Below are 25,641 nucleotides of genomic sequence, written 5' to 3'. Positions count from 1 at the left end.
CTTGCCAACAGTATGCACCCAACGTTATTTACAATATAAGACAAGGAAATACAGCTAAAACAATCCTTTTAGCTGAGTTGCTTCAGCCATCATTTTCACTTCCTTAAATGACTTCCTTGGTAACAAAGAAGCTGCTGACCTATATAAGAACTACTGGTGTCAGCTTACTGACTACTCAGACACACAAAACCAAGGACATTGTTTTCATTCTACTGACCTGCTTTTAAAACCATAAGCACTGTGTTAACCGTCCATCCTTTAGTTTTGGTTAACAGTGCTGCCCCCACCAAATAGTAATCAAAGCGTGTCTTAAAACAACACTAAAAATACCGTGTCAAATAGCAAATTGGTATTTTATCTTTCTCTAATATTGACATCAGATATTCAGACATATCAGAGGTGATTTGAGGTTCACAGAAACTCTAAATAAGGACAGCCACAGTCGGTGTGGACTTTTTTTCTCAGTTGTCTGGAGCTGTATATCATACTATATTCCTGTTTAACTTAAAGCAAGTAGCTACAGGAGTTGTTGAGATATTGTATAAATAGTGCTAGATTGAAAGTCAGGTCAACAACAAAGTTATTTCCCATTGTGATTGTTATTTAAACTTATATTCTTGGAAAGTTTGAATGTGCTTGCCTTGAACTGATTAATGGACATTCATACTCCGAAACGTTTCATGCAAAATTAGAAACTGAGACTGTTCAAAGTGTAAGATACTCAATATACTTATGAAGTTTTAAAGAGAACTCAAAACATGTTGGGTGACAATTGATGACTTTTCTTAACTCTATCTGGTATACTGTCTGTCAGATAAAACAACCCGTTTACTTTCTCTTGTGATATGAAGAGTTTTATAATACTAACCAAGTGGGTTTACTTTCCAGCCTGTTCCAGCTTGACAACATTCCTGCCGTCATGTACAACTTAGTGGGAAAAGCGTTCCCCACTAAGTGATGCATCCATTAGGTTATAGAGTTGTCATCACCCTCACATATTAATACCATGTGATAATCCTTTTTAAAACAGCTAACTTTGACAGCGCCGGTGTTACAGGAAGTGTACAAAGAGATGCACGATAAACGTAAGTTGCAACAACCAAAAAACGATTGAAAAATAAAACATGTGAAGCATTGCTTTTGAATAATCAGTTTATTAATGAATTTAAGGCCACTCTGGACTGTGCAGAACTCATAAAGAGCAGAAATAACTCACAAAGTCACATTGCTCTTGGTTACTTCAGTGCTACCCTGTGATGACTGCTTTCTATTGCTGCTGATCTACATCAGAACGGAGTCAAATCAAACATAAAGTAGCTTAAATCAGAAACACAAAACATCAGGTCGAGTGTCGCACAGTTAATGATGGAGACTGTATGCTGTGACTTTGGGAATATAAGCTTCCTTTGTACATCTTTCTGAGAAATTCCCTACATTTAACAGTGAGGAACATTCCCCACAGCAGAAACTTGCATTTACAGTCACAATAAGAACGTTTCCAGCTCACAGACACTTCAGCATGCTTCATATTCTTCTAGAGGAGCACTGATATGTATCATCTTCACATTGTGCTCGGTACACTTCCTCGCTAATAGGTTTGTTGCCATGCATATTAAGTCTTGATATAAAGATGCTATTGTATTAGTGAGCACAAGTTGAAATACCACTATTATGTGTTGCTAAGGCCATAGGAGTCGAATATGAAGTCACATCAAAATGATAATTCAGTATATAGTCATCTAATTATGAAAATCACAGGCGGACACTCTCAGAGCTCAAAATCGTCCACTAACACGGACAAATGCCCAATGTCATGAAAAACAAGTTCTCAGTACAGCATTCAGAAAATAAATCACTTGTAATCATGGACCATCTTCATCTCTTCACAAAAAAGAAAAAACGTAAATGATGAGTGTTGGTGTGAGATTCTTTGAACAACATACAAGTATTGATAGGAAGAGATGAAAGGTATGTACATAAGAGTAGTACAGAAATCATTCACAACAAAGTATACACACACACTAGTTATCCCTCAACACAGCTTTCCATGCAGTCATCTTTGGTTTCAGCCTGTTCACCTGCCAGTACAGCCACTCTCAGTGGAAGAGGGGACAGTTTCTTTTTTCGCATGTTTACAATCAAATCTGTCAGAGTGGAGAGAAGCGAAGGAGGAGCAGACATGCAGTGTACGGGCACAAGTGGAAAGGACATGGCAGATGTTTCGATGTGAAGGCTTCCAGAGTAAGATTATGGAGAAACTTGAAATTACACAGGGACAAATAGTTGTGTTCGAAAGGGGAGAACAGAAAATAAAAACAAACATCGTGGTGAGACTAGAACAATATTGCTAAGAAATCGTGAAATGATATAATCTGCTTAATTTTAACACAGTTTCATTGAGACACTATTCTGTGGCAGTTTTAATGAATCATATCCTAACAAGAAGTCACAGAATTCTCTCAAAACACAAACAAGATCATAATATTCCTTCAATTGAACTGAGGTCAATTATATATATATATATATATATATATATATATATATCTTTACTTTTTTGAGTGCATTTCTCCATGATATGTATAGATTAAGGAAAGGAAGTGGGCAATATAAACTGCATATAAAGTGTTGTGGGAGTAAGCCAGCACTCTTAGGGGGAAACATCTAGATAAGGAGATGTAACGTACACTGCACATGATCAAATGATAAATACATTTTTTTTTAAAGCAAGACAGACTCCATTTTGATGTGAATCTCAAGCGCATCTGAAGGCAGAGGACTCATCACCGTCACGAAGAGGTGCTCTATTGGATAAAGGTGAATGCACACAATAACAATAACAAAAAATCAAATGTAGATACCCCTATGCTGAAATGTGAAAGGCTGAATTGAATGCACTGCCTATACATAGAAGAACTGTACCTTGGCCTTGGTTTACAGAACCAAGACGTAAAATGAACTCTCATTCTTGTTAGTATTTCCACTGAAAATGACAGGCAATGTATGTGTACAGCATCTGAAGGATTTAGTCCACCTGATGCAGAAACCAAACGGATAAAGGTCTTTCTAAACGAGACCCCAGGTATTTGCAGACTGGTGGCGGACGTGCAGCGTTCAGTCAGAAGCAGTAATAAACAACATGTTCAAGTTCCTTCATTCATCACTCATTGGCATTTGGACAAAAAAACGAGTGCGACTGCTGGAAATCACAGCTACTGCTCTGTCAAACCCAATATTCAGAATAATGTAAGGTACGAGTGAAGAGACAGAAAACAAAACAAGCTTCTAAGGCATCACAAGGTTTAGCCAGCAACCACAGCGCTGTAGATATATAAACTCACAGAGTCCAACGTTTACCCTTCACCCTTCACTGTGGCTCCCATTGGAAGAAGAGTCATTGATATAACAGGAGCCAAGGTGGAGAGCCGTCATCTAAGGGTTGACAAATTCAGGTCAATTGTTTTCATTTAAAAAAAAAAAAAAAAAAAAAATCACCATTTTAAAATCACCCAAATCAGTGTCCCACTGCCCACAAAGAAATGCCACCAAAAACTGAGAAAAAAGTGAAAACAGCTCCAGGTGATAGAGGAGAAAAAACAGCATCCTACAGCTCGACCAATAGGATTATCCCATTGAAGTCATGGCAGTGTTATACATGATTAGAAGTATTTTGTGTTGGCTTTTTGTTAGTGTCGCCTTCTGTAATTTTGGCTGGGACGTTGACTGGGACTTCGGCAGGTGCTTTTTTCTCTGGATGTTTTTCTGCAGCTTTTTCTGGAGGGGAATGTAGACCGGCCTCAGTGCCGATGTTAACAGTGATGTTGGTGTAGAGGGGCATGTATTCCCGTGAGATCAGCTCATATTCAGCTGTGTTCATCCCATCCGACTTCCAGGTCTGACGGGTTTTGGCCAGCATGTTGAACCTTTAAATAGACAGAGCAGTGATGACCGAACGCTGCGTAACTTTGCATTTTACTTGACATAACAATTAGTGTTGTTTCCATTTATGAACAAGTAGTGGGTCTCTTTTGCATCATCATTTGTGTTAATCTGCATGCAAACTAAATCAGATCTGCTCCTAAATTCCCAAATTAAAATAAATACATCAAGTAGTTTACTGTACCTCTTTGGGTTCACATCATTGCCTTTGTCCAGCTTGTGTTTAATCATCTTGTAACGGCCCACCTTCACTGACGGACGACTGATGTACATCCCCCCCAGTGACACTCTAAAAAGAAGAAAAAGTATGTCTATCACATAGGGCTGTGCATATAGTCGTATTTTAATCGCAATTACGATTTGGCCCGCCACAATTACGAAAACAACATAATCGAACAAAACGATTATTTTGCTTTGCTAGGTTGTGACAGTGCACTGCAACATATTTTATCTACTTTATTTGTATATGTTTAGTAGCTTGTTGAAGTGCGCTCCAAAATATTTGTTGATCTTGTTTATTGGTATTTATTACTTTGATATTATTTATTTAAATGTAAATATATCACTTATTTTATTTATTTTTGTATTGGTTTCTCAGTTGAATTATACGGTCAGGGTAATCAACAGTTATAAGAAACTGTTCAAATTATTATTTGTATTTTTTGTAAAGTTCAATAATCGTGATTGTGATTTTTGCCATAATCGCACAGCCCTACTATCACACAGTACAACTGGATCACACTCATCTCCTTACGTGGTTCAAGAGACACAAATCAAAACATTGATCTTGCACCGATAACAGAGTCTGACCTACAGTAGGGTAGTACAACGGTTTCAATGTAATACTAGATCTACTCTTAATCCAGAGATCTACCACAAACGGGAAATGCCACAATGAGTGACTGGCTACATATACTTTATTCTTAAGTGCATTCGGCCAAGGCTCACCTGAGTCCAATATCGTCGTCCTCTCCACCCCAGCCCCAGTAGTTGTTGGGAAAGCCGTTCATCTTGAGGTAGTGCAGTGGCGTCAGGGCTGACACTCCTCCAAAGTACATATTGTACGGAAGCCTGGAGAGGATTAAATATTGCAGGTAAACATGTGTAATCGGTGAACAGTGGATTATTAGACACAAGAAAGGACATACTTGTAGCCGAACTTGTCCATGGCGATGGCCACATGCTTGGGGGTGGAGTCGCAGACGTAGGTGTTGCGATCGTCCTCCGGGATGAGGTCCACATCATGGAAGAAGAGGCAGTCCCAGTCCTCCTCTCTCATGGCTTCTCGGAAACCCACATTCATCAGCTTGGCCCTGTTGAAAGTGTATGTTCCAGCCTGTGGAGAAAACACAGACACATCATGTCAGAGTGATACAATCATCTCACGCTAGAATTTGTTTTAATAGAGAGGCATCTAGCACAAATCAGACAACCTTGGAGTACGAGGGAGTTAGAGATATAGAAGATACATCCACAAAATAGTATCAAATAATCAGGAAACCTTCTAAATGTATCAGAATAAATTGCAACATTACTGTGAATCATTGCAGGAAGAAGTGGAACACATTCATTCTTATCTGGCAAAAGAGAAAATAGCGAATGAGAGAAGGCTGAGAAATACACATGAAACAATTGTTATAAACAGCTAAAGAGATTAAAGCATCCAAGCGTCCTCTTTCTCTAACATGCACATGCAGGGACGGCACACTAGAGGGCACTCTTTATTTAGCCCAGGGTATATGCAGGAATCCTGAAGTCAAAGTTAAGACCTTTTTTGAGACCCTTTCCATACATTTTAAGACCTCATCGCCACTTGGAGTTTTAACCGGTTACCTTGGCGACACACTTTACCTCACATTGACTATATACAGTATTGATTGTCCTTCCTCCTTATCTTCCAACTATTTGGACGCAAACTTGCATTTCCCCATAACGATGTTGTTTAACAACCGGCGTAAACGGAGCTTCGCACGCTATCAAGCAGTGAGCGCGCGACGTCCTGTTCAGATGACGTCAAACCCAACGGGATGCCGTAAACAAACTACACAGAATCACACTACACACCTACGCCATGATTACATTCAGGCACACTGTAGAATACAACCTCTTTGGACCATTTATATTCTTATTGAAAACAAGCTACAAAATGTAATACCTTGGAAAATGCTGTTTAATACTTTTAATAGCCTTCAATTTCGCTAAATTGATTTATCAACTTTTAATACTTTTTAAGACCCCGCGGACCCCCTGTGGCCTGAACGGTAGAAGAATCCACTAAAAGGTTAACTGTGAATGCAGACACAATTGACTAGATGATAGCGTTAGTGACAGTGTTTCGACCAAATGTGAAATCTATAGGTTGGGTTAGGAGAATCCCTTTTGCTTCTTCCGTGAGTGTATAACATCTCTTGGCTGTGTGCTGTTCACCTGGTGAATGATGTAAATTCTGTAGTTGAGCTGTTGTCGCTGCAGAAAAGGATGCAGGTAGTATAGAAGGAACTTGAGGTGGTGTTCTCTGTTTCTGTGGGGAATGATGATGGCTGTTCGGTGTCTCGCCTCACAGTCAGGCGGCCGGTAGCGTCCTCCGCGCATCACCAGTGGATTCTTCCTCTGCACCTCTGCTAGAGTCAGCCCTGATGGGAATTTGACGTGAATCGGCCCACCTGTGAGCAGGACAAAGCTCTGCAGTCATTACCAGTAGCAAACGTGTTCAATGGAGTAAAGGAAAATCAGCTGGTTAGGTGATGAGAAGCTATGACTTCAATGCATTTTAAAATGACCTGAGCTCAACTGAACTTACTCCTGGATAGAACATCCCTATGCTGGCACAGAGCGACATGTGCTTGTAAATGAACTTATTGAAGTGGCTGTTAGTTCAACTTTAAGCAAAATAATACATTTTAAAGAGTGTAAAAGTTCATTATTTCTTTACATGCCTCCCGTTTGTCTCACTGAAAGGTCACAAAGGAGGAAACGGATTTATTTTCCTGGAATTCAACATTTAGAAGATACAGTACCATGATGACTGAAACGCCAAATTAAATCATTAAAAAAGGCTCCATGTACGTACAATCTATGGTCAAACAATCCCAAAGCCCCCACAGGAGTTGTCAACAAAGCAACTTGATTTTGTTATAAGAGGAAATATTCAAACATGCAGTCTCTCTGAAGTAAAGATATGTCAACAAGCCCCGTCTGGAGCGTTGCTGCACATAATTATCTGTTACAGGGAAACTCCAGGTGGTTTCAGTTCACTTCCTGCTGCCTGGCATCATGTTCTTTAAAGCCTCAATGAACTTGATCTATTATTTTTGTTCTCGGAAAGTAGTCAAAGCCTTGTGGCTGGGTTATCAGCATGTAGTTTAACTCGCTGGCAGTAATGTAGGAACAAAGGGGCAGAGGGCAGAGCCAGGAAAGTAGAAAAATAAGCCTGCTTGAGAAGGCATTCTAGACATACTGAAAACAACGTGGAGTGTCAGATTTGGTATTGTGCAACTGCCAGAGGTATTTCCACAGGGTTTCGTACTCGTAAAAGAAACTAAAATGTAAACCGTTTTGTATTGTTCCTGTATATAAGCTAAGTAATTGACACTAATAAAATCTTACTAGATGTTAGACAGTTTTGTTCACCCGTTGCAAAAACTCATTGTCGTCTTGTATGAGTGAAGTTTCCCATCAGGCCAACAAAGATGATCTGTGTCAAGTTAGGGCTGCTCAATTAAATCGTATTTTAAAATCGCAATTACGATTATGGCTTGCAACGATTACGAAATATAACGATATATTTTTTTATTATTAGTTTTTTTTAATTATTGGTTTTTCAGTTGAGTTATACTTGAACTTCAGGGTAATCAACTGTTAAAAACATACAGTTCACTTTTTTTTCTCCAATAAATTGATGTTTTCAAAGTAAATGGATAATCGTTTTTAAGAATCGTGATATAAATTATTGACTCAAATAATCGAGATTATGATTTGTCATAATCGAGCAGCCCAAGTTTTTAGCAAAACATCTTTAAGAGATGACATGAGCAGCCCTACCAGCAGTTGCCATGGTGTCTTAAATTGTAGTTCAACCTGTATTTCCTGTTACTTCTGGACCATGACGGTGGGCAAGCCTTTAATGTTTAACTGAGTGGAATATGTTGAACCAAAATGTTGGCTATATGTTACGGAGTTTTCAGGTGGTGACAGTGCACTGCAACATGTTTGTTGATCTTGTTTATTGGTATTTATTATTTTGATATTATTTATTTAAATTATGTATTTATTATTTAAATGTAGATATGAATGTATAATTTATATTGGTTTTTCAGTTGATTACCCTGAACGTATAATTCAAAAGTTCAAATTATTATTTGTATTTGTTTTAAAGTACAATAAATGGATGTTTTCAAAGTCAATGAATAATGATAATCACATTTAATAATCGCAATTACAATTATTGACCCAAATAATCGAGATTAGGATTTTTGCGATAATCGAGCAGCCCTATGTCAAGTTGAAAGCTCAGATGGGCTAGTTAGTGAACCTTGAGTATAGATAATCATGACGTTTATAAAATAAAATAAAAGGGGACATCACAGCTAATAACCCTGACTGATAACTGGACAGGATATCTGATCATTTGATGCATCCGCTTGCTTGTGCTTCCTGATTGCTAATTTGCTCCCACATCATTTTCTATTAAGAAGTTCATGGGCAGTACAGTTTGTTTTTCTGCCATCGTATCCTGGGAAACAATTTGTAACCTTGTTAGGATAAGCGCTATATAATTAGTTTTTATTGTCAGTGTCTTATTAGTTTAAGAGAGACGTGTGAAGGAGAGTGATTTACCTCCAGTAACATCCGTACAGAATGACACAGAAGCAGGACAGAGCACTCACCTATAAGAGGGGACGTCTTCGGGCACAAGGGCATGTGATCTTCATTGACATGAGTTTTGATAAGTGTTGAGAGGTTGGCATATACATCCCCTCCAGGTATGCCCACCGTTGTTTGGTTGCGGCCTGATAAACCAGTGGTGTCGGGCTTGCGGAAGATGCGGATGAAGTAGGAGACCCTCTTCTGGTATCCCTCTCGGGACAGCAGCGCCATGACCACCAGCTGGATGCCCAGAAACATGAAAAGGTAGCGCCATTTGGACTGGATACTGATCATGTTGACGTCGTCAAAGCAACAAGGGTTGGGAGAAGACAGTGCAAAAAGTCACTAAATAGGCTCTCCCCAAGCAGAGACACTACTTGGAAAAGAGATGATTGTCGTCTGTGTATTTGATGGAGGTTGGTGCTGTGGCACATATGTTGAATAACATACAGTAATCTGTGGTAATTAGGAATATGAATATAGGGGAAGATGAGTAAAAAGTTGACAAAGGCACTTTCGGTAAGCTGAAATTGAAAAAGACCACCAAGGGGAGGAAAAATAGAAAAATATTGTAATTCAAGAAAAAAAAACTGTCTTGTCTTTTTGTCTCCGTTTCACTGCATCCCTTGCTGCAGCCCACTATGTGGCAAATATCTCCAAAAATGACTGTTGGTCCAATTTGTGATTGGCGTGGGGTGGTAATGCCAGTCCCACATCATGTAGTTTCACCCACAATGAATGCCATCCACTGCCCTGTGGAGCTCATTCTCCTACGGTCAAATAAATAGCTGCGTCAGTATTTCTCTATCGCTCTCTCGTCCTCCCTCTGTGGGCTTTATGCTGCCTTCTGTTCTCCCTCATGTGCTCTCCTGAGGGAGGCCTCTGCAACAACAACAGTCGCCATGACAAAAGGGAGCATTTGCAGCCGTATAGGCCCTATACTTTACAAAGGATTACACAGCTTCCATCGACTCACTGCCTGACTGGCTGGGGAGTGGACCATACCCAGTGTGGGAGGAGTGGTCAGAAGGTTTGTGTATGGGGAGAGTCAGGCCTAGAGAAAAAGAAGAGGAGATGGAGGAAGAGGAGGGAGGGAGAGCTCTGATGCCAATTGCTTTTGTCGTATAATGATGCAATCCACAGCTCGGAGACTCCTCTGGCAGCCCACTGGGCCGGCAGCCACGCAGCTCACTGTATGGCGCACTGTATGGACACCAACTGGACTTTCACTCCAGCACAGATCTGAAAGAAAAATCACAAAAGAGAAGGACGGACAGTTACATTCACTGGCCCTCTTTCGTTTAAACCGTTGACATCAGCAATTTTGTACAGCAGAATGCGTTTACCACACAAACAATGACTGATTGTGTGCAATACTGGGCCGACAAATGAATTGTGTTTGTTTACATGGAGACTGAGCAGCACAGTTGGAAAGCCTTGGTTAAATCAGGCCCAGCATGGGCTCCAGTGCAGATGCCTCCCCAAAGAGAGGCCTGCCGCCCACAGCGGATGGCAGACGGGAAGCCATGCTCCGCTGTGTGGATGAAACGTTCCAGTTCAAGAGCCAACAAACTTGCGGCCCCCTTTTTGCTGCAGGCTGCTGCAATGTGGTGTTTGTGGAGCTTGCATAAGCCTTTTCCTGCTCTGGTGCCGTCTGCTGCAGTGTCCGACACATCCTCACTCACACATTAATTAGTGCTTGTTAAAGAAGCCGGCCTCAGACCACTAATCCTAATCCCACTCAATGCTACAAGACTGGAAGAGACGGAGTGATACAGATATAGTTACTTACTAGTACTACAGTAGCTTCCAACCTCTCACATACACTCAGATTTTATAACCAAAAGTCAACAATTGTTCAAGTCTGTTGAACACAATGATAAGTGTAAAACCATTTAGAACTGCAATGTCTCCTAATGCATCTTTTGTTAACATCATGAAGGGCAATATCGTCTCTGGAGAATCTTTTAAAAATAACACAGAAAAATAATACATAAGTGTCGAGTAGTCTGTCATTCACACTCTACAAAAACATATACATTGCACACAGCAAGTTAATGGAAATAGACAAATGAAAATTTAAAAAAAAAAAAGTACAGCTAAGATGAACAGAAAACATGACGATCTGATACCCTTGTTGCATTTTGTTTTCAACACAATAGTGATTCAATTATCTTTTTAATAATTTGACAGATAACATGTTTTTTCTGCCACTGTACTCAGTGTCTGTCGACATCTTCTTTTAAAGGCTACACCTTCGATGTACGGTTTTTTTCATAACCGACAGGAAACGGTTGATCTACAAACCAGGTTCCTTTTAGTTATGAACAAAATGACATCTGAATGATACGGTCTACTTGATCAACAGGAAAGATGAACTACTACTACCGACAGCTTTCTGAACTTCAGTGCTGTTCCTGTTTTCCTGTATTTTGCTTTGACAGCTGACTGCGAGGATTTTCAGTGTAAGGATAATAAAGGTTCTTCTCTGAGGGGATGTGTGGATCAGAAAGGAAAGGAAAGCCTCTGCTTACCGCTGCAGATGATTTTCATCTGCTCGTGGAACTGTGAGCAGATGGAAGATTGACCCCTCTCTTTGCTTAGCCCTTATAATAACCGCATAGATTATGGATATGGTTTATAAAATCCTGCCATATAGACTTAATCCCACAGTGGGGACATTGAACTCAACCACTCAGGATGCCATCCAGAACATAATAAAAAGTGACCTGGAAAACAATGATCCTTACATAATGAAGAGTACTTACTGGTGCAGGGTCGGTCAGGCTTGCTAGATGAATATAAATGATTAAACATCTCAAGTTTTCAAGAGCAAAACGTTGCTGATAAGATCATGCGATGTGCAAGTGTGAGCCATTACATGACTAAGCATCATGCTTAAGGAAACCCTTCCTGCTCTCCCATATTCCAGTCACATTCATGTGTAATGAGATCTGTTGTGGAAATTCCACACTTAATCACCTTCTGGTAAGAAAATAACAAACAATCAAGCTTAAACCAAAGTTGTGTTATTTAATAAAGAGTTAGCATTTAACAGAATCAATCATATTTCCAGCTGGAAAGGACAGGCCCTGCACTCGTAGAGAGCACCAGGATCTGACCCCATTCCACAGAAAAGCAATATCACTTATACAGATGAGACATAGGAAGGAAGACAATCCACATTACAGTCCCAAGAAGGGTGGGGGGCAGACAGAAGGGGAAGCACAGTGTGTTAATTACAACCCTAACATCCATATGATAATTGCCTGACAGTGGTCAGGGAGACACCCTGCTATCTGAGAACATTTCATAGCGAGGAAACCTACATATATATTGAATCACTGTAAATTCCCATCATAAGATACACATGTTTTTACAAAGGGGAGAAATGATGATGTTTGCTTTGGTGCTTGAGCAGGCTGGAGTGAGAGAACTTGGCAGCAGGAACGTGCTTTAACAAACACAGAGATTCAGGGACTAGATTTAGAGGAACCTCTCAGTGTAAGCTCAAGGGCTGAGGAGTGAACCAAAGAGAGGACAAAGCCAGTGTGGAGCTGCAGGAGGAGAGGGAGAGCAGCCAACAGTCTGGTTACACCATGTTCTTTTGACTTCATTGTCTCTCCTGCTCGGATATCCTTTCTTTATTTAGATTTAGAAAAAGAGGCAGGTTTGGCGTGACGTAACATGCACACCAAAGCTATACCTTCTGGCCTTGTTCCCAGCACCCTCGCTCTCCATTTAGTTTTTTTCCTTCACTGTGCAATGTGTGCGCTTTAAAAAGAGTGATGGCACATAACAGCCGACAAATGGTACATTTTCTTTTTGCCCATGGGGCATGAATATTGCATATATATGATATGTCCACATGGATGCTTGCACACACACACGAGTGAACGCAAAAAGGGGAAAGTAGGCTGGCATGGCGGTTAGAATGACGAGCAAACAAGAAAATAAAAGCGGATGGGGGGGTTTAGAGTATGGGAGTTATATTTAGATCATCATAGGGCTGCTCAATTAACCGTATTTGAATCGCAATTACGATTATGGCTTGCAACGATTACGAAAAAGTAATCGAAATATAACGATTATTTTTTTATTATTATATATATTTTTTTTTTATTATTGGTTTTTCAGCTGAGTTATACTTAAAGTTCAGGGTAATCAACTGTTCAAAACATACTGTTAAAAAAAAAAATTCTCCAATAAATTGATGTTTTCAAAGTAAATGGATAATCGTTTTTAATAATCGTGGTATCAATTATTGACCCAAATAATCGAGATTATGATTTTTGCCATAATCGAGCAGCCCTAGATCATCATCTGGGGAATAATAGCTTATGCTTTTCAAATCCTAAAGGGATAGCATAGCACTCATGCACAGCCCATTGGCTGCAATATCTGCCAGAGTAAGATAAGTGAGCAACCAACAAAGTCACAATAAGGGTCACCACAGAAAAGGTGTACCTTACCAGGCATACAAAGATTATATTGGCATTAACACGGCAGTCCATTTTATTTGTACTCCTGTCCAACTCTAGGGCAGCCCGTTTCCTGGACCAGACTATTTGTGCAGCAACACTCATTGATGACCTGCTGTGGGTTATTCTCTAAGTGGGTAGTTATCTGATATCAAAGTTATAATATCCGTAACCTTATACCCACAGAGGCAAAAATCTAAAACATCAGTAGAAGAATAACGGATGACATCAGAACCTGGCATTTATAATAGTTTTTTTAATGAAAAAGAAGGCTGAAATGTAGACAATTTCAGTGCAAGGCAGTGGAGAATACGACAGGAAGCTAGGCGAAGGATTGTGCCTTAGCGTGACTGTGCATACATTTTAATATAAATACTCTCTGCATGTGACACTGCTTTTTAAAGAAAAGGGGCAACAACTATAATGAAGGCCTATTAGCTATTGATTTTAAAGGCAAAGTCAGCCCCTGAGAAGCAAAAAAGGGCCTTATACTGACAGAAAATATAGAAATGCTTAACACTTGTGCTGCAAGAAATACTTTTTTTTTTTAAAACTAAGAAATCCAATACATAGAAGATAGAAATGCTTGCCAAAACGCTGCCCTTCACTCTCCTGTCTGGTTAGGGCCTTACCCTCTTGATCCCGTAGAAGCACATACGAAGGCACTGCATTACAAGATACAAGCTTACATCTGTCTGAGTATGTTCTCAGTTCTGTATATGCCAGCCTATGGAGGATCAGCAAGTGCTTTCCAGTCTTAAATGTGAGACCTTCCTCTCAGATCTGCTAAACCCCTACTGTTGAGGGGAGGGTCCATCAAATCCTACAAGCTCCTCACTACTCGTCACTTTAAGCTTTGTTTTAGGGATACAGAATAAAACAACTGTATGAGAACCTGTTATCCATGTTTTTTTTCAATCATATGATAAAATATATATATATATATATATATATATATATCAGGATACCTCAAACAGTTTTACACATCAAACAATACAAAACAAAAAGAGCTTCCATTAAAGATGACAGTCCATTGGGTCTCCCTCTTCTAAAAAAGGAGGAAGATTGCAAAGCAAAACGAACAGGTGCATAAGTGGCCATGAGCAAACAACCGTTATTTGTGTTATTTATAGTGTGCCCGCTCAATTCATGACCACACAAAGGCGGTGCCAAACTGTTTTTAAACAATTTGAGATAAATGCCCAAAATGCACAGTATAGCAGTTCTCTCTTTTATCGAAAAACATTACTCAGAGATATGCACGACTTCCTAATAAAAATGAGAAAAACGAGTTCATTCAACAAAATTATTGTCCGTTTATTGTGTTAAAAGAGAAAAAGAAAAAGCGTTTAGCATTTATTCCTTGATCAATAATAAAAAGGGGGAAAAAGTATAAATTCCCCTATTTTGATTCAAACTTTGTAGTGACCGTTTACAAAGACATTTCCAGAGCAAGTTTCGTCAATCCTCGCTGTAACTTCTGATTATATCCATCACTGATAAATAAACAAGACAGTATCAGTGTGTTGTTTGGGTCCCTGACTCACCTCACATGATATGAAACACTCCAAAAGATTCCTACAGAATCATGTTTGGTAACATGTTTGCGTCAGAGCAGAACTGTGGTACAAAGTCTGGAGTGAAAACATTGATAAAAACCCCTCCGCAGATTCAACCTTGTCTTCAGTGGACCTTTTCAATGGCAACCGTCAATGTTATAAGATAAGATAAGATAAGATAAGATGGACTTTCATGAATCCCTCGTGGGGAAATTGTTTCTCTGCATTTGACCCATCCTAGTGTTAGGAGCAGTGTGCTGCCATTTTGAACGGCGCCCGGGGAGCAGTGTGGGGAACGGTGCCTTGCTCAGGGACACCTCGGTAGCACTTGGCCTTGCCGGGACTTGAACTGGTGACCTTCCAGTTGCCAAGCCAAGTCAATAGAGTCTGGTTGCGTTTCCTATAGGGGCGTTTCCTATAGTGAACGACGGGAGCCGGCTCTCGCCCGCAAACGAGCCGTTTGTTTTGGTTTTTGCGGAGGGATCTAGATCGGCATGAAGGCACATTATGCAATGTGCAATGTGGACATTATCCCACTTATTACACATGGCCACATTCTCAACAAAGTAACGACATGACTCCCAATAATAATTGAAATGATTTTATGGATTTAGAAAAAGATTTTATTGATTTAAAAAATAGTTTTATGTATTGATTTAAATTGACATGCATCCGCTAAGAAAAGTAGTCCATTGTTACCGTTTGAACTAACGTAACAACGGCAGGAACTGCTTCTATAGTGTTGTTGAGGAGCTTTTTGATTACAGATTTGAAAACATCATTGCTTGCTTTAAAAGTAGCACAATTCATTATGTCAAACCTTGAAAGATATCCCTGCCCTAATGCCAAAAGTAACTGGCAACTGAATATGTGTCGCCGTAGCTATGATATCTATGTCTGGACCGCTGCGTAAAAAGGAGGGTTTCTGCCCCATTACTTCCCTTCTTACTTCTATAAGAATAAAACACGGAGGACGGAGATCTCTTTTTGTCCCCCTCTTCTCCCCGCTGCAGCCTAGCAGCTGGTCTCAAAGCACGCTCCCCTCTCCTGCAGGGAGAAAAACTATATTACATTACATTACATTGCATTTAGCTGACGCTTTTATCCAAAGCGACTTACAATAAGTACATTCGACCAGGAAGACACAACCTTGAGGAAAACAGAATCATATAAGAACATCAGGATTCAAAGAGCCAGTCGTTTCAAGTGCTGCTCAACTGGCTAAGCCAGTCCTTTATTAGTATATAAGTGCTCTGTTAGCAGTTCTTTGTTAGTCATTCTATCGCTCGAAGTGGAGTCGAAAGAGATGAGTTTTCAGTCTGCGCCGGAAGGTGTGTAAGCTTTCTGCGGTCCTGATTTCAATGGGGAGCTCATTCCACCATTTTGGAGCCAGGATAGCAAACCCACGTGTTTTTGCTGATGGGAACTTGGGTCCCCCTCGCAGCGAGGGTGCAGCGAGTCGTTTGGTTGATGCAGAGCGTAGTGCACGTGCTGGGGTGTACGGTTTAACCATGTCCTGGATGTAGGAAGGGCCAGATCCATTCGCAGCATGGTACGCAAGTACCAGTGTCTTGAAGTGGATTCTAGCAGTTACCGGAAGCCAGTGGAGGGAGCGGAGGAGCGGCGTGGTGTGGGAAAATTTTGGAAGGTTGAAGACCAGACGAGCCGCTGCATTCTGGATGAGCTGCAGAGGTCGGATGGCACATGCAGGTAGACCAGCCAGGAGGGAGTTGCAGTAGTCTATATGTATATACAGGTTGATACAGTAGCACCTTTTTTAAAATAGTTGTTATAGGTGTTGCTATCTGTTTTGTGTAGCGTGGTTCTACAAGCAAGTCAATGCATTCATTGGGTCGTATCAGAGAGTTACACGGGTCTGTAAATGCAATGAAAACAATTGGCCACAGCAAATAATTTATGTAATTTTTACTTTTGAATACTTTAGTACAAAGGATGTCTTGAATAATTTAAGTGATATGTGTACACAGGGTTGGGAGGGTTACTTTGTAAATGTAATCAGTTACTGATTACTGATTACATGGCTCTGAAAGTAATCCAAATACAGTTACGTGTCTTAACGTAATCAGATTACTTTTGGGTTACTTTCTTTTTCCATCACAGATGGGTATGTTTTGGTGAACAGGAGACACAAAAAGCAAAAGGAAACTGAACGTGTTTTTACTGTTTCAATGGCTTATCAAGAGCACAACTGAAACATCACATCTGAAACATGACATCCTATTGCAAAGACTAGAGCACTTAGTTGGCATACAGGGAACTGCTTTAGGCTGGTTTAGGTCCTATCTATCTGAACGCTCTCAGTTTGTACGTGTTAACGATGAATCTTCCATGCAAACCAAAGTTAGCCATGGAGTGCCACAGGGCTCAGTGCTCGGACCTATTTTGTTCACATTATATATGCTTCCGTTAGGCAATATTATAAAGAATCATTCTGTAAACTTTCATTGTTATGCGGATGATACTCAACTATATTTATCAATCAAGCCTGATGAAATTAATCATCTAAATAAAATTCAAGATTGCCTTAAGGACTTAAAAACGTGGATGACCTTAAACGTTTTGATGTTAAACACGACCAAAACTGAAGTTATTGTACTTGGCCCGAAGAATCTACGAAACAAATTATCTAAAGACATACTAACTATGGATGGCATTAATTTGGCCTCCAGTGAGACTGTAAGGAATCTTGGTGTTATATTTGATCAGGATTTATCCTTTAACGCCCACATAAAATCAATTTCAAGGACCGCCTACTTCCATCTACGTAACATTGCAAAAATCAGGCATATCTTGCCTCAAAACGATGCAGAGAAACTAGTCCATGCATTTGTTACTTCTAGGTTGGATTATTGTAACTCTTTATTATCAGGGAGTACCAAGAAGTCAATCAAGTCGCTTCAGCCGATTCAAAGTGCTGCGGCTCGTGTACTAACCAGAGTTAGGAAAAGGGACCACATTACTCCTGTTCTGGCTGCCTTACACTGGCTCCCTATAGAACACAGGATAGAATTTAAAATTCTTCTTCTCGTCTACAAAGCCCTTAATGGGCAGGCGCCATCTTACCTTAAAGAACTCATTATACCCTACTGTCCTACTAGGGCATTGCGTTCCAAGAATGCAGGGTTGTTGGTTGTTCCTAGAATCTTTAAAAGTACAATGGGAGCCAGAGCCTTTTCTTATCAAGCTCCACATTTGTGGAATCAGCTTCCAGTTTGTGTTCGGGCGGCAGACACCCTATCCGTTTTTAAGAGTGCGCTTAAGACCTTCCTTTTTGATAAAGCTTATAGTTAGGGCTGATTAGATTCAGCCCCTAGTTTTGCTGATATAGGCTTAGTTTGTCGGGGGACATCTTACTTCTTCCTTCTCTTTGTCTATACCCGTGTACACTCATGTTCCGATTAACCCAGCTTCCCCAAATGTCTTTCTTTTTGGTGTCTATATACGCTGGGATCCGGAGTCATGGATGATCCTGCGGTCCTGTGTCCTGGATCGCGAGCGCTGGATCTTGAGTCGTGGCTGTGGTCCTGGATCATAGGTCCTGGATGGATATCCTCGTGGATTCATCTTCCTATTATACACACATGCATTTCCAAACTTTGGACTACCTATGTTGCAAATGTATTATCTTTTCAATTTACACACGGCATCTATTGCACGTCTGTCCGTCCTGGGAGAGGGATCCCTCCTCTGTTGCTCTCCCTGAGGTTTCTCCCATTTTTCCCTTTAAACTGGGTTTTCTTTGGAAGTTTTTCCTTGTACGATGTGAGGGTCTAAGGACAGAGGGTGTCGTATTGTCATACTGATATTCTGTACACACTGTGAAGACCACTGAGACAAATGTAACATTTGTGATATTGGGCTATATAAATAAACATTGATTGATTGATTGAAACGATGTAACAACATAATACACTTTTTGGGGATGCAGCTTGGGATGTGAGGAGTGAAGGACACGGCTTAGAACGGGCGTGTCGCCTTCTGTCCTGCCAGTGTTGGCAGGACATGAATTAAAATGTCGAACTCCGACTTCATTTTAAGGACATTTCGGCCAGGGGTGTAGAGCTATATTTGTTTAAGCACCGGATTGGCAAAACAGGAGAGTGTGTGCACCAGTCTGCCTTGATCTATGAATTTATGTCTGTGACTTTCACAGTGTCTGCTGCCCACAGCTGTTTTATAGAAGGAACACCTCCTTCACTTCATGAAATCTCTGCTGCACCAGGAGGCAGCGGGAGGGTTAACTCCGCCTCTGAGAAGACGAGTGCGCCGCGCAGTGCCTTTCGCGCACCGCCTTTCACGCACCGCCTTCACTGTGTTTACCTTCAGAAATAATCATTAGTAAGGCTAAAGAGCAGCGTGGCTGATGTGTTTTAACCACACACACACACGATTTAAACGCAGACTTTTGTTCCTCCATGTTTCGTTGTTATTGTTTCACTGAGCGAGCGGACCCGCGATTTTTTTTCAAATGCTTTTTTGGTCCATCTGCGGCGGCTCTGATGATTCGAATCGGCTGTACCTTTAGTAATGAATATTACATGTTGAGAGGAAATCTTTCCACCAATAATTCCAATAAGTAATCCAAAATGTATTCACTTCAGGTTTACGAAAGTAACTGTAATCAGATTACTCGTTTTTCAAATGTAACGCGAGCTGAATACAGTTACTTGAATTTTGTATTCTGATTACGTAACGCCGTTATATGTATTCCGTTACAACCCAACCCTGTGTGTACACATATAAATCATTAGTCAAAACAGGGCTACATTTGATTTAATAAAAAGGTATAATATGTGGTAAACTGAAGAGCCCTTTGGGAGCCGAAAGAGCCGGCTCTTCTTGGTGAGCCAAATGATCCGGCTCACCAAGATGAGCCGGAATTCCCATCACTAGAACGAATGGCTTCTTCTGCGAGGATTTATAAAAGCAGCTGGAATCCCTTAAGTTGCTATTGGATAAAAAAAGTTAGGAAACGCCCCTATAGGAAACGCCCCTATAGGAAACGCCTCCTTGCTGCGGTCTGCAGCCAGACCCATCTCGGCCAAGTCCCCATCGACTTCGCCACCACCGCACATGTCACATTATGCACAACATCGACTGAAAATTGGGCAAGCCTACTAAGAACAATGATTCGTGGTGATGAGATAATAGCTTCCGCATTAGAAATGTATAGTGTAGTGTAGTGGTTATGAGGTAATTCCAGCAAACTGGCCACAGTCTTCTTCAACCCAGACATGAAACATGACCTTACACTACATTCATTATGAGGGATTAGAAAGGAGAAGTTTTTAGTCTGTTTCTGGTTTAAAAATTGCATGCTGTATGGCGCGAAATCCAGATGGTACTACTATAATAAGAAAATATGACAACAGGATTCAATAAAATAAGTTGACACTTCTTTTTTATAAAGTCACTTACGTACAAACCTATACTGTAAACATGTTGACATGTCCCGGGCGCTGTACACTAGCTGCCCACTAGCTGCCCACTGCTCCTGGTACTAGGATGGGTTAAATGCAGAGGCCACATTTCACTGTGTGTGCTGTGTGCTCTGCATGTGTGACCATTAAAAGAGGGTTTCATCCCTACCCCCTACTAGGGGTGCCCAACCTTTTATGAACCGAGAGCTACTTTAAAGTTGCCAGTCTGCCGAGATCTACCAGTCCAAATAGAGAGGCGTAGCCATTACTGACAGCCTACTGCCAGGTAAATACACACTTCTACTTGTATAAAACTGACCTTTGTACGATGAATACTTAATAAAATACTGCAGATCCTTTATCTTACCTCTTTCTAATCTACACACAAGTATTTAACTGAAGTTACACAACAGTGTTGTTGATACAGAGTTGGAGTTTATTCACACGTCACATACTACAGTGGATGTTGTTTTCAAGAAACATTGAACAGTGCTGCCACATATGACACAGGAAAAAAGAAAAGACTCTGAACCCTTTCTTTGCCATTATATCAAAATAGTGTTGCTACAAAAGTAGAAATTAGGCTTACTAATACGACAACTCAGATCTGAAGCTACACAGGAATCTGCTGCCAAAGTGCAATAAAAAAGAAAAAATTAATAGAATCAAACCCTTTTTTTGTTGCATTTTAGTAGAGTATAAAAATAAATGCCTTTAAAATAGTTTCTTAACCTGAATTGAAATAGACTATAATCAATTTAAGTTTGCATTCTTATACCATTTTGTACAATAATTATAATGAATAAGTTCAAACAAACTAAAACTTACAGCTGATTAATAACGGTATCTAACTTGAGTTTTTATTATATCAAAAACCTGTTGAAATGCTACTGTTATTTTTACTGTCCCCCAAAAGCGCGTCGGCAGCCTCCAGGACTGCTGTGCATTTAGCTGTCCTCTCAGGCCCCTCCCCTTTTGGGAGCGTAGGGCAGAATTAGGGAGATGGGTCTGGCTGCAGACCGCAGCAAGGAGGCGTTTCCTATACGGGCGTTTCCTATAGGGGCGTTTCCTAACTTTTTTTATCCAATAGCAATTTAAGGGATTCCAGCTGCTTTTATAAATCCTCGCAGAAGAAGTCATTGTTCTAGTGATGGGAATTCCGGCTCTTCTTTGGCTCCCAAAGGGCTCTTCAGTTTACCACATATTATACCTTTTAATTAAATCAAATGTAGCGCTGTTTTGACTAATGATTTATATGTGTACACATATATCACTTAAATTATTCAAGACATCCTTTGTACTAAAGTATTCAAAAGTAAAAGTACATGTTTAATATAAATTATTTGCTGTGGCCAATTGTTTTCATTGCATTTACAGACCCGTGTAACTCTCTGATACCACCCAATGAATGCATTGACTTGCTTGTAGAACCACGCTATACAAAACAAATGGCAACACCTATAAAAACTATTTAAAAAAAAGGGGCTACTGTATCAACCTATATAAAAGTATATAAATATAGTTTTTCTCCCTGCAGGAGAGGGGAGCGTGCTTTGAGATCAACTGCTAGGCTGCAGCGGGGAGAAGAGGGGGACAAAAAGAGATCTCCGTCCTCCGTGTTTTATTCTTATAGAAGTAAGACGAGAAGTAATGGGTCAGAAACCCTCCTTTTTACACAGCGGTCCAGACATAGACATCATAGCTACGGCGACACATATTCAGTTGCCAGTTACTTTTGGCATTAGGGCAGGGATATCTAGATACTTTCCAAGGTTTGACATAATGAATTGTGCTACTTTTAAAGCAAGCAATGATGTTTTCAAATCTGTAATCAAAAAGCTCCTCAAAAACACTATAGAAGCAGTTCCTGCCGTTGTTACGTTAGTTCAAACAGTAACAACGGACTACTTTTCTTAGCGGATGCATGTCAATTTAAATCAATACATACAACTATTTTTTAAATCAATAACATCTTTTTCTAAATCCATAAAAGCATTTCAATTATTATTGGGAGTCATGTCGTTACTTTGTTGAGAATGTGGCCATGTGTAATAAGAGGGATAATGTCCACATTGCATAATGTGCCTTCATGCCGATCTAGATCCCTCCGCAAAAACAAAACAAAAAACGGCTCGTTCACGGGCGAGAGCCGGCTCCCGTCACTATAGGAAACGCCTCCTTGCTGCGGTCTGCAGCCAGACTCTATTGGAATTAGGAGGGAATTCCGTCTCGTAGCGTTTGTGCACTGTTTTGAAATGCCACTCCTAAATTACCCTTCTTCGATAAAGCCACGCTCGCATTGCAGATGAGACAGATGGACTTTGAATTGGAATAGATACAAAAATAATCATCCTCCCACTCGGAGTGAAAATGATATATTTTGGGCTTTTTTGCTTCTGCCATAATTGCGGTCTTGCGTGTGTGCGGACTGTTGACACTGACAACCTCAGCAAACTAGTGCACTGCCCACCTGCCACGCCCCGACACATGGGGTCACGCCGGCCAATCACAAAGCTTGGATGCGTTCAAGTGCATTATTCTGGCACAGGAAGATTATGTTATAGGACATAATAAAACAGAATATTGTTGTTCTATTTTTAGACACATCTCGTGATCGACTGGGATTCTCCCCGACTGGTTGGGCACCCCTGGTATAGATAGACTATTAAAGCCAGTAGCATCTGACCGGCTGTTTTCTTTGCAATTGTGATTGAGCATCCATGTTGTGGCTACATTTGTATAAATTGAGGATCTGAGTGCAAGCTAAATAACAGGAGTAGTTCATCTGGTTATAGAACTGACCAGGACAAATGTAGTCAGCAGAGAGCTGTAATAATGTTTACTAGGCTAGGATATTAGGAACATATTTTTTACAAAAACTGACGTCGGCCTTAAAAAGAAAACATCAAAGTAAAACGTTATTTGAATCCTGTCTACGGAACCAAGTCTTTCTCACAGGAACTTACCAAGCAAGACCAGGCAATGAAATAATGTGCAAACATGGCCTGATAAAAGATGTGTCTGCATAACAACACGTGCCAGCGACTTGTCATGGCAACCCATCCTGAGCCTGGGCCATTCATCGCGGGTGCAGCTGGTACATGTCTCTATGGCTGTTCCCTCGAGTCAAACACTGCTGGGACAGACTAGTGAGGAAAAACACATCATCATTCTCCTCCTTCCTCCCACTTATTTTCTGCAGATTTCTGGTTGATTATGCTTGTTTTCCATAGTGTAGTGTTCACCTCTGCTAAAAAGACTCCACCGGGAATAGCTAGCAATCAGCATGACTTGCAGTAGGTTGCAAACTTAGCAGTGACAACCATGGAGATAAGGAAACCCCCATGTGGTTAGAAAACCAACAACACACCTGGAGAAACAAGTTACACAACAATGAAGGGAGTAAACATTGAAAGCTCCTGTAACATAAAGCTTAGTCAAACAAAAAGGGGAAAAAAACAATTGTTCCATTGAAACCTAATGCAAAAAGATAACAAAAGTGACATCAAATATCATATCAGAGAGTCTTACGACTAATCTCAATATCACAATAACTGCCAGTGGTTATGTGCAAAGGGAAACCTTAATTCACTGCCAACAATTTAGTAACAGAGACCGGTATATAATACAGATGTCAGAAGTGTAAAGTGGTTTGACACACATACAGCTAACTTAATACCGTTTTATTTTAAATGTGCAAAAGTATGTTCATAAAAGCTATCAAATATGTCATGGGCAGTGTTTAACTTTCTCCTGACACAGAAGTGTGAATTGAAAAAGAAAAAGGGAATTAGGTGTACAGAGTGAATCATCCTGACATCCCAGCAGTCAACAGGTTAAACTATTGGTCAATCTTCTAGTAGTAAGTAAAAGAATAGTCCTTCTGTACTGCTCCACTCACTCTTCAAGTGTTGACTCAATCAATCTGACAGTTCAGCGGGGGAGGCAATACAGAACCTTTTGTTCTTCTCCGGGTATACATGAAACAAAGAATAGGGGCTGGAAATCATGTGACGTAAAGAAACTAGCATGAAATTGCGCAATCAATGCGTCAATAGGGTCATATACTAAGTGTCCATTACTAACAGCAAATGCCATCTACTGAGTAGTTAACAACCATATACAGAGTTGTTTGCCCATTCCAGTAGTCTTTAAAGCGATTACGAAATCGTTTTTGTCACCATTGAGCGCATGTCAGTGACACAGAAGAAGTTACTAAACTATAAAGTCCTTTGGGTCTCTTGTAAAATGAAGAGGATTGCCTTTTCAAAATAAATGGCCACAAACCAGTGCTTTTTTAACACGAAAAGGGCAGGACATAAGCAGCATCATGTGAATATGAAGACATATTCACGACGTAGGTTACTAATAAAACTAAAAGGCAAAAAACCAAGCTAATGTCAACAGAAATCTCCTCTGTATATTGTGTTAAGACAGTAAAAGAAAAAGTCTTTAGCATTTATTTGCAACAAAGTATTTAAAATCACCATTGTTCGCCTATCAGTGACACAGACGTAAGCGAACTTTGAAGTGGTTTGTTAACTAGCTTTAGCTAAAACGTGTGCAAGCATGTTGTGGGGGTGCGTTAACATGAACGTAGCCAAGTTGAGCGGACATTTAGTAACATAAGCTTTAACAATGTTGCCCATGTAGCTACCAGATGAGTCACTTTATAGGCCTATCGTACACTTGTAAATAAAAGTTACAAAATACGTGAGTCTTCTATTGTTATAAAACCGTTGATTAAGCGTATAACTTATACGCTAACTTTTAAGTTGCAGGTACTGTTAAACCAACTGTACTGTGACTGACGTGTACATCTTAACCCAAAACATAAACAACCACACTTCTGAAACACATACAATTGTTAAAGTTTAGGAGAAAATGTTCCCTCCCATGCTCAACTTCGCCTGATCCTCCCCAGCTGTGTCAGGGAAGAGGAAACAATCCGGTCCGAGCCGAGTGGAGCTAGCCGCTGCAGTCGGTTAACTGACGTTAGTTAGTTAGCTACCGTTAGCTAGCTAGCAGCCACAAATACGGAGCTGTCTTTGGTGTCTTTCAGAGAGATACTTAGATGTTTTATTCTTACCTGATGGACTGCTTTAATCCCTTGGCTGGTGAAGTAGCGTGTAAACCGTTTATATTCCCGACAGTACCCTCCCTCCTCCGTTTTCGATATGTTTTGAAGTTGATGCTGTGTGGTCGCTGTAACGTGCGGTAGTCCAACAGAGCGAATGCGCTGAGTGTCACACAGCCTTTCCCCCTCCTCCCCTTCACTGGAAACCCAACATGAAACTCCGTGCCCACAAAAAAACACTTACGCTTTTTATACAATTTGTATTAACTCGGTTTTACACG

General features: G+C 40.4%; 1 protein-coding gene across 1 annotated transcript; it reads right to left on the bottom strand.

The window, feature by feature from the left end:
* Nucleotides 1-1,134: 1,134 nt before the first annotated feature.
* On the bottom strand, nt 1,135-25,562 carry LOC117460510 (beta-1,4-galactosyltransferase 3). Its single transcript, XM_034101963.2, has 7 exons — nt 25,373-25,562; nt 8,823-10,044; nt 6,364-6,599; nt 5,085-5,272; nt 4,885-5,007; nt 4,121-4,225; nt 1,135-3,920 (listed from the first exon to the last, which is right to left on the bottom strand). Exons 2-7 carry the CDS (start codon nt 9,094-9,096, stop codon nt 3,647-3,649), a joined length of 1,200 nt encoding a protein of 399 aa, XP_033957854.1. The 5' UTR covers nt 9,097-10,044; nt 25,373-25,562; the 3' UTR covers nt 1,135-3,646.
* Nucleotides 25,563-25,641: the final 79 nt, after the last annotated feature.

Source organism: Pseudochaenichthys georgianus, chromosome 16, assembly GCF_902827115.2.
Source record: "Pseudochaenichthys georgianus chromosome 16, fPseGeo1.2, whole genome shotgun sequence".
Classification (NCBI taxonomy): domain Eukaryota; kingdom Metazoa; phylum Chordata; class Actinopteri; order Perciformes; family Channichthyidae; genus Pseudochaenichthys; species Pseudochaenichthys georgianus.
Note: the sequence above shows the minus strand (reverse complement) of the source record. Positions and strands in the feature narration are given on the sequence as shown.